We start from the raw sequence: 10,255 nt of genomic DNA, 5'->3' as shown, positions 1-10,255 counted from the left end.
AAAAAAAAAAAAAAAAAAGAAGGCACCAGCGCCCCTGCTGTCAAGACACTGAGCCAAGATTATTGGGGTTCCCTAAGCAGATTTGGGAACAGCCCAGAAGGCTGATGCCCACTAAGTCAGGTCTTTATCTGTCAGGATGAACTCTGGGCCACCCTGGACTTCATGCCACTTGCCTGCTTCTTTCCCTGCCCCCAGGTGGTGTTTCCATACACAAGCAAGAGCTGCATGAGAGCTGTGTTGGAGTACCTCTATACAGGCATGTTCACCTCCAGCCCAGACCTGGATGATATGAAGCTCATTGTCCTGGCTAACCGCCTCTGCCTGCCACACTTGGTTGCCCTCACAGGTAACTAACTGTAGTGTTGTTCAGGGACCTCCCTGGGGCAAGGTCACAAAGACCCCAGGGAGTGATTATGCATCCTTTCTTACCTCTCTCCTCCTGGGGACAGGCTGGGATGGAACATCAAGGGAAAAAGTGCTTTTAGGATTCGGTCTGCTGGAGAGATGGCGAAGTGGTTAAGGGCTCTGGGTAGCTCTTCCAGAGGACCTGGGTTCAATTCCGAGCACCCACATAGCAGCTCACGTGTCTGTAATTCGAGATCCAGAAGATATGACACCCTCACACAGATAGATATACATGGAGGCAAGACACCAATGTGCATTACAAAGAAGAGTTCAGTCTGCTGGTATGTGTAGTGTTTTGCCTGAAGACATAGATGTGCAGTGTGTGTGTGTGTGTAAGAGAGAGAGAGGGGAGGGAGAGGGAGTGTGAGAGAAAGAGAGGGGTCTCCTGGCATCACCAAATGGTCTCTGTCAGGTGATGACACTTTGACCTTCACTCAGGTAAGGTCAAGAGTCACAAGGAATAGAACATCTTTCTGTTTATACTGGATGGTTCTTATTCTGGTCAGCTTCCTGTTCTTTCTTTTCTCCTCCTCCTCTTCCTCCTCCCGCTCCTCTTCCTCCTCTCCTCCTCCTCCTCTTCCTCCTCCTCCTCCCGATCCTCTTCTCTTCCTCCTCCTTCTCCTCCTCCTTCTCCTCTCCTCCTCCTCTTCCTCCTCCTCCTCCTTTCTCCTCCTCCCGCTCCTCTTCCTCCTCCTCTTCCTCTTCCTCCTCCCGTTCCTCTTCCTCCTCTCCTCCTCCTCCTCCTCTTCCTCCTCCTCCCGATCCTCTTCCTCCTCTCCTCCTCCTCCTCTTCCTCTTCCTCCTCCCGCTCCTCTTCCTCCTCTCCTCCTCCTCCTCCTCCTCCTCCCGATCCTCTTCTCTTCCTCCTCCTTCTCCTCCTCCTTCTCCTTTCCTCCTCCTCCTCCTCCTCTTCCTCCTCCTCCTTTCTCCTCTTTGACCTCATTCTTTCCTCCTTCTTCCAGAAACAAGGCAAACGTTGATCAGCCACTCACACACAGTTCCTCCTAAGGATTGTGAAAGTTGGGCCTGGTGCTACGGACTGTAATGAGAGCTAACACGAGGCAGAGGTAGAGGAGCCTAAGTTCAAGTCTTGCATGAGCAGCAGAGTCCTTTTAATTATTCTGGGAGACTGAGCGAACCTTGACTCAAAGAAAGGGGGTGGGGACGAGGCTGTGGCTCAGTGGTGCTGCTTGCTTCCTTATACAAGGCCCTGGGTTTAGTGTCTAGCATCAAAACACATGGGGGGGGGTAGGGAGGAGGGGGAGAAAGGGAATAGTATAGAGCTATAGCTCAGCTTTTAAAACGAGCCAATCCCAGAAGCCTTCAAGGCAAGGATGACGTGGGCAGCCAGGTGCCCACAGTGGAAAGGGAATCTGAAGATGGAGAACCAGGCAGACAGCTTCTGTTGCTGTTGCTGTTGATTTAGATACTAGTGTTAGTGTTGAGGTCAAGATTGATTGTCCTGGGCAGGTCAGGAGAGGGCAGAGAATTGCCTTAGAACTAGAGTCTGGACTTAGGCAAGGGCCAGAGTCAAAGCTACAGGATTCCTGGGAAGTTAATTAAGATTAAGGACAGACTCCAGGGAGTCAGCATTGTGATGAGAGAGGAATCAAAAGGGACTTAGCAGTCACAGGAAGCAGAAATCACTGGCCAGGGCTGAACATTAAGAACCAGGCCCACAAAGGGAGTCGAGTAACCCAAGTGAGGGGCGAGGGAGTCTCTAGGGTAGGGATTAAGACCTGTATCTTGGCATTACAGTTTCAGCGCTCTTTGGTGCCCATGGAAAGTGGTGCAACCTTTCCAGAGGCCATGACATTTCACAATCTGACACGGACTAATGCTGTTTTTCAGAAGACTGCCTCTCAAGTAATGACCTCAGGGAGAGACTAGACCCATAAAGGTATTTCTAGGAGTTCTTTTCATTAGGGCAGGAATTAGAAGCGAGTTGGAGAAGCACCCTTGGTTAAGCCCACACAGGTAATTTTCGCACAGCTACCGTTTAAAATGTCAAACTGCACTGTCCTGCGGAAGGCCTTGTAGAAAGTAACATCTAATTACTTCCCCTCCCCCGCTCCCCCCAAGACGATCTGTGCACGTTAGAGAATGTGCACTAAGCTGTGCCGGTCCCTCCACTTTGTGACGGATCTGTGGGAGTTGCTGAGTTCCAGGTGGTTGATACGTTCCATTTCCTGAGGTTATCAGTTCATACTTAATCTTGTTTGTTGTTAAATACAACAGAAATCAATGAAATATATATTTAATGACTTCTACAGCAAAATCCTTTTATCAGTTTGACGAGTGCCAGGAACTTGAACCTCCCTGGCCACACCACTTGTTATATCAATGCTCTCCCCATTATAGATTGCTCTTTTCTCCCCAGAGGAATCCACATTGTGAGGCTGTCTTCTCTTACAGTAATTTCTACAGACTCCCTTCCTTTACAGTCTGTAGTTTCATCATCCAAGCATGCTGCATGCTTCCTTTAAACATTAGAGCTTGGTTTCACTTGTGTGTGTGTGTGTGTGTGTGTGTTATCTTTTGAATTTCATTTAATCAATTAGTACCTGTCCATTAAAAAAAAATCTTCCTGAAGTTACTTGTTGAAAAACAAACTATCATAGTTTGCTGTTTGCTACTGTGATTTAAGAAAAAAAAAAAAATGAGCCAAGTCAGGTTAGTAGAAGGAAGCTTGCCAGTTAGAGCCATTCACAAGGGAAGCCAAGGTAGGGCTATTTACTTATTGTATGTATAGGAATACACTGTGGCTGCCTTCAGATACATCAGAAGAGGCTATCAGATCCATTTTAGATGAGCCACCATGTGGTTGCTGGGAATTGAACTCAGAACTTCTGGAAGAGCAGTCAGTGTTCTTAACTGCTGAGCCATCTCTCCAGCCCCAGGAACACTGTTTACTGGCTTGCTCTCAATGTCCCACTCAGCTTGCTTGCTTATACAACCAGGACTACCTGCCTTGGGTTAGTTATGCCCACCGTGGGCTGGGCTGTCTCACACCAATCAACAATAGAGAAATGCCCCTACAGACATGGCCACAGGCCAATCCGATGGAGGCAATTCCTGGGTAGAGGTTCCCTCTTCTCAGGTTGACTCTAGTTAGTGTCAAGTTGACAGAAAGTAACCAGCACATGCCCACTCTGGTTTTCAGTTGTACACTTACTTACTTATTGTGTGATGGTCCAAGGACAACTTTTGGGAGTTGGTTCTCCCCTTTCACCCTATGGACTTTGGGGATCAAACTCAAGTGTTCGTGTTTGGCAGCCAGGGTTTTTACCTCCTGAACCATCTCACAAGCCCTAGACTGTCTTTTGGTCTGGCTGTTTTCTGTGAGCCAGATTTTTTTTTTTCCTGATTGCATTCTGTTCTTTTGGGGGGAGGGGATGGGGTCCTTCTGTAGGCTAGACTTGCTTCATACTCTGATCCTCCTGCCTCCACCTCATGACACACCTAGCTTATGTGGTGCTGGGATGGAACCCAGGGTTTCAGGCATGGTAGGCAAGCACTCTACCAACTGAGCTATAACCGCAGTCCCATGTTCCATGTGCATGGTATAGATAATATAATTCTCTCCCGACCATACGTCTTGTAAACTGGCTATTCAATTTAGGGTCTAGATCCTGATGCATTAAAAAAAAAAATACTGCCTTCAGTAATTTCTCTTCATCAAAAGAAAAAGATTGTCTGATTTTCTTTTCTTTTCTTTCTTTCTTTTTCTTTCTTTTTCTCTCTCTTTCTCTCTTTTTTTTGTGGTTTTTAACAGTTATTGAGAAAAATAAAAAATAAAGTAAATAAATAAATAAAAGGCCGGGCAGTGGCACTTGGGAGGCAGAGACAGGCAGATTTCTGAGTTCGAGGCCAGCCTGGTCTACAAAGTGAGTTCCAGGACAGCCAGGGCTATACAGAGAAACCCTGTCTTGAAAAACCAAAAAAACAAAACAAAACAAAAACCAAACAGTTATAGAGTATCACTGCTTAGACCTATCATCTCATCAGCTGTTCTAAAAAGATACTATCCCAACTCAGCCGCTTCCTTCTGCAAAGTGAGAAAGGCCCGTCACTTACTGTTTGGTTACCCGCTAATAGTGCTTCTGTAGTTAAAACGGGAATACTTGGTCCTTTCCTTTGAGTTTCTGAGATATAGCTCTTCCCTCCCACCCTTGAGGGTGGCCAATTTTTATTTGTGTATTTTAAAAGTGTTATCATGAACATGAACATAATTGTTTTTGTTTTTCTTTCAATGTATTCTCTCTCTCTCTCTCTCTCTCTCTCTCTCTCTCTCTCTCTCTCTCTCTCTTCTTTTTTCAAGGCTTCTCTGTGTAGCCCTCGCTGTCCTGGAACTCACTCTGTAGACCAGGCTGGCCTCCAACTCAGAAATCTGCCTGCCTCTGCCTCCCAAATGCTGAAATTAAAGGCGTGCACCATCATCACCTGGCTCAATGTATTATTATTTTGTTTGGTTGTTGTTTCTAAGACAGAGTCTTATAAAGCCCAGGCTGGCCTTGAACTTGCTTTGTAACTTAAGCTGGCTTTGAACTCCTGATTCTTCTGCTGAATCTTCCAGAGTGCTACGATTGTAAGGCATACACTACCACAACCAACATTTGTTCTTTTTGAAGTTCAAACACTATACCTTTAGCCAAGAGCCGTCTCTTTGCATTGCTCCGGAGTCCTTGGTGTCCTTGCTGTCTAGAAGGAAAATGTCCTAGCGCCACCGTGTTTCAGATCTGGAGTCAGCCGTTTCTCCAAATACTCTGGTTTCTTAGTGGTGATGAACCCAGGGCCCTATACATGCTGCTGGAAGTCCTGGTCTCTTACAGTGGAAACGACAATGGGGGAATGCTCACTGGTCTTATGATACTTTCCTTTCCTGGTCTTTCCTGTTGGAGGAGCTGGAAAAACACACCCATCTTTCTAAGGATGAAATACCTCATGGGTTCATTCTGATACTTTTATTTAAATTTGGGGCCAAAGGAGTTTATTCTTCATATAAATGTTTGAATGTAAACTGGAAGATTTATACACCATCTGCTAATACATTTTAAATTAATTTGAATAAGTAGGTTTAACCCACAGTTCTATGTCAGAGTTCTCAGGCTATCTTCATTTTCAACAAACATGAGGTTTCAGACTGTCTTCCGTCAGTGGCTAATTGTACTGAGGGCTGTGATCCTCTGTGTAGCAGGTTGTACAGTGGGACGTGTGTAGTTTGAAAAAAGAAAAAACCGCTTAGCTAGCTCAACATCCCTTTTCCATTTCCCATTCCTGCCCCACCGAGGTCTTACCCTCATCCCTATTTCCCCTCTAATAGGAACAAACCTAAAGTCTCCTTTGATCTTTCTGGCCTGTTGGGACTTAGCCCTGGCCTGATTGGTTTGAACTCCTTCTATAGCAATCCCCCACTGTGGTACATAAGCACTGTAGGTCCTTTGTCATGTTCCATCAGCTGATTGTTGCTGTATGTGTGTGTCACAGAGCAGTACACAGTGACTGGACTGATGGAGGCGACCCAGATGATGGTGGACATTGATGGGGATGTCCTTGTATTCCTGGAATTGGCACAGGTATTGTGGCAAGGCAAGGAAGTAACAAGTCTTGACTCTAGACCCTGCTCGTAGACAGAGTGTAGGGCTCTGGGAGGTAATGGGTGGGCAGAGTGTACAGCCCTGGTCGACATCTGCAAAGAGAGCTGGCCATGACAGACAGAGGGACCGAGACCATAGGTCATCAGAGGGGACCCCAGGATAGGGCTTGAATCATATAGGGGGTACTGAGATTAACTGCCTCTGTAGTGCCTCTGAAGTTAACTGCCTGCTTCCTTATTACCAAGCAAAGGAGTCCTGGTGGCAGGAATTGGGCCTTTGAGGGTGGCTGGTGCCAGGTTTTCTAAGCTCAGTTGCCCCCTTCTTGGTGCAGATTGCTTTGTTTGCAGATGGGAGGAGAAGGGGATCCTGGTTGGGTAAGAGCTGAGGAGAGCCGGTACTAGAGGAGGGCATGTGGGACACGAACAGTAGTGGTACACATGCTTGAGGCAATTGTGGGGTTGATAATAGGACCCAGGAGCTCACATCAATCATTGTCTTGCCCAGTTCTGGCAACGGAAAGGATGCTTGTGAGGGTTGGGCCCCTTATGATTGCAGAGTATCTACGGGCACTGCTCAGAGCTGCTGCTCCGTAGGCCTCGATGTGGAGTCTCTGCTCCAGTAGGGATGTGTTTCTGTACCACTCACAGTTCCACTGCGCATACCAGTTGGCCGACTGGTGTCTTCACCATATCTGCACCAACTACAACAATGTGTGCCGCAAGTTCCCCCGAGACATGAAGGCTATGTCTCCAGGTGAGTCTCTGTGTCAGCCACACAGGTTTCTGCGGCAGGGCTAACCCAAAGCATGGGCAGGGTAGGCTTAGCGCTGCCCTGAAAATACCTCCTAACTTCGGACCCCTGGCATTGTTGTCTAGAAAACCAGGAGTACTTTGAGAAGCACCGGTGGCCGCCAGTCTGGTACCTGAAAGAAGAGGACCACTATCAGCGTGCGCGGAAGGAGCGAGAGAAAGAGGACTATTTACACCTGCGGAGGCAGCCCAAGCGGCGGTGGCTGTTTTGGAACAGTCCCTCATCACCGTCCTCCTCAGCAGCGGGCTCAGCATCCCCCTCCTCCTCCTCCTCGGCTGTGGTCTGAGATGCTGCCACCGTCTTCTGATCCCGCTGCTGTTGTCCTCATTAGCCCTTGTCCTTCTGCTCTTCTGTATCATCCCCTCTACCCGACAGGTGACGAGGGAATTCACCTAACCAGAATCCTAGGGCAGAGCCGTTCTCACCAGCCAATGTGGCCCAGGCTAAGAGGAGCCAGCCCTGCAGATCAGAACAGGGTCCACCTACAATTCCAGGCAGGGCAGGAAAACATCTGCCCCACGCAGGAGAGAGCTCAGAGCTCTGATATTTTCTCTCTGGACTTGACAATAGAGCCAGTGGAGGAAAGCTACCCCTGTACTCGGGCTTGTCTGTATTGGTGTCTGCTTTTGTCAGAGGCAGCTACCTCTCTAGGAGCTGGTCTTTTTTTTTTTTTTTTTTACCCCATCCACAGACTTTTGAGGGTTGCAAGTATTTCGTGAGCATTGTCCTGCGGGCTTATTGAAATCCTTGAGAAGTTAAGGTAGAAAAGAAGTCTTCAGAGCCCACATCAAGTCTCCTAGGCCGTGAGGTGTGGCTGCTGGCGGGTTGAAGAATAAACTGCAGCCTGCCAGCATCCTGTAAGGACTGACTGCAGGCAGTGCAGACTTAGTGGTGGATAGCAGCGGTGATTCAGTGTTCAGGTTTGTAGGCAGCACTTCAGTACAATGTGGGTTCTCTACTTCACCCTTCCCACACTCATTACATCTGACATTGGATGAAGGAGGAGGAAGAGGAAGAAGAGGAGGAGGAAGGGTGGGTTCTGTGCTCAGCAGTTTCATGCCCCTCTGGGGTTTCTCCCCCTGCCTCTGGGTAGCACTGCCTTTTATGAGATGGGAGCAGAAACAGCCTAACAGGAGAAACCCAAACTCAAAAGCACCGCCAAGACCATGTTATCCTTCATCTCCCCAAAAGAATGAAGTTCTAAAAAGAGAGACCCTGTAGGGTGTACATCTTCATAAGGCTGGATGGAGGCCTCTATTATTATGTGGCTATGAAGGGTCAGTAGTACCAACCACTCCAATGCCTTTCAGGGGAGGACCTGTACCCTCCGTTTCTGAGGATGCCATTCCCCAAGGCTTGCTGGGTCTAGGCTACTAGGTTGCAGGGAAGGTGTGGGCTTCGGGGCTCAAATGGCTTTGTACTTTTCCATCTTGATGCAGGATACTTTTCCAAAGGTGACTCTACGGGATGTGCATGGGGCAATGTGCTTCCTGGGGCGGGGGGGGCTTTCAGTAGGAATTAAATGTCAAAAAAGGGTGTACTGGAGAACAGGCTACACATAGCCAACCTGGTACTGGCTGGGGATAAAGGGAAGGAGAAAACAGGGTAGCTGAGCAGGAAGGAAATGATGATAGTCTAAAGAGGAATTGGGGTGACTGGAGGATTGACAACAGTGGCTGGAAGCCCCCGTGGGATTGACACTGAGTCTCAGTTGACCCTTCCCATTACCTAATTATGATCTACATATCACCACCTTTACCCTCTCTCTAGACTTACGAGGTGAAGTCCCATGAGGGTGTAGGTCATGAAAGTTCTGGGTCCCCTCCCCTGAGAAAATGCTTTAGGTAAGGAAATACTGGCTGAGTCCACAGGACTTAGATAGGTTGCTTAAGCTGGAATTAAAGCAACCCCAGAAACAAATGCAACCTACAATTGTGTGGTACCGGGACCTAGAGTTCTGATCTGGCCTTGTCAGAAGAAACAGGAAGTAGCAGGTCTCACAGTGCTGATTTTCTGTAGTCTGAGCCTGGAACCGCCAAGCCGGCTGCTTGCTGCCTAGGGGTTAAAAGCCCTCCAGAGTTGCTGGCTGGGAAGTGTGTTGTGTGCTGCCCTCTACTGGCTGGTTTGTCCTGCTGCTGAATTCTAAATGGCTTCTAGTGTGGAGAAGCCTGCACTCATGGAAAAGGCAGGCAGCTTCTCACACCTTCCTTGGACGATACAGGGGTATCTCTCTCGGGAACTGTAGATGATAGGTAGATGTCTGTCCTAATGAGCAAGGGGAATTGGGTCTCCCAAGTGATTTACAGGGCTGAGCAGCCTGGGCATCACTGGTGATGAGGATGGACAGGCTAGTAGGAGAAAGATCTGTGGAGGTGGAGGAAGACCAAGGAGAACACCATGCCCCACCCAGGCCAGTTCACCCCTCAGGGACCCACCCCTACCCCCACAGCTGTCAGAGCTGGTGTGCAGCAGGTGGACCCTTGTGGCCTTGTATACCCACAGTGGGGGGGTGGGGGTGGGGCTGTGAGTGAGCCAGGAGAGGGAGGTGCTGCTTGCAGTCCCTTAGTACATGGGTGCTCTGGATTCCAGGGAGACAAAAGCAGGAGAAACTCCAGTGTGGGACAAGTCTGGCATAACGCCCCCAGGGGTGGGGCAGTGTCCCAAGAGCATGCTCCTCTGGACTATGTCACATGTCACTCAGTGTTGTCTTAGAGGACGGGGGTAAAAACACAAACAAACCGACAACCCCTCTCCACACACCTTTTTATATAAGGTTTCATATTTAATTTGGTCATGAATTCATAATACATGAGTATTTTGTATCTAATGACAAGTCTTGTACTGTTTTATGTTACCAACACACTTCTAAGAGGCATAAAGGAAGGGCATCAAGTGAGAGGGTGAAACACCTGCTCTTGGGGCTGGGTACAGCGCCCAGCAAACCCTGATGTGCAATCCTGATGTCGGCCTGGACTTGCACTCAAGATACCATAACCAACACTGGCAAGGATAATGCTCAGAAGTGGGAGTCTTCCTCCTGAAGCTCCATGAACCACAGCAACTAGGACTACAGAATGACTGGGACCAGCCATCTCTAGGCAACTGTCCTGCTGTGTGCCGAGCATCTACTGGAGAAGCCTCTGCTAGAAGGGGGTAGGAAATAATGAGGCCTTATGCTCGATCGTTCAGCAGTTTAAGAGCACCTGCGTTTGCTCTTGTACCTGGACTCAGCTTCAAGCACCCACATGCTGGATCACAACCATCTGCCACTCCAGGACAAGGGGACCAGATGCCCGTCTGACCTGCAGACCTCCAAAGGCTCCAGGCATGCATATCATGCACATATCCATGCTGGCAAAACATTCATACACAGCAAAAATTTAAAAATGAAATAACGAAATAGATGACGGCCACTTACACTGCTATCTCTTTTTTTTTTTTTT

General features: G+C 48.3%; 1 protein-coding gene across 1 annotated transcript in view; it reads left to right on the top strand.

Annotated features, from left to right (window-relative positions):
• The window catches only part of Rhobtb2 (Rho related BTB domain containing 2), a 19,272-nt gene extending 11,863 nt beyond the window's left edge, over window positions 1–7,409 (top strand). The window contains exons 7-10 of the mRNA XM_021181580.2: window positions 196–346; window positions 5,893–5,981; window positions 6,650–6,755; window positions 6,878–7,409. Of these exons, the coding sequence (XP_021037239.1) occupies window positions 196–346; window positions 5,893–5,981; window positions 6,650–6,755; window positions 6,878–7,098 (567 nt within the window). The 3' untranslated portion in view covers window positions 7,099–7,409. The remainder of the gene's footprint in view (window positions 1–195; window positions 347–5,892; window positions 5,982–6,649; window positions 6,756–6,877) is intronic.
• The last annotated feature ends 2,846 nt before the right edge of the window (window positions 7,410–10,255 follow it).

Source organism: Mus caroli, chromosome 14 (assembly GCF_900094665.2).
Source record: "Mus caroli chromosome 14, CAROLI_EIJ_v1.1, whole genome shotgun sequence".
In the NCBI taxonomy this organism is placed as follows: Eukaryota; Metazoa; Chordata; class Mammalia; order Rodentia; family Muridae; genus Mus; species Mus caroli.
Note: the sequence above shows the minus strand (reverse complement) of the source record. Positions and strands in the feature narration are given on the sequence as shown.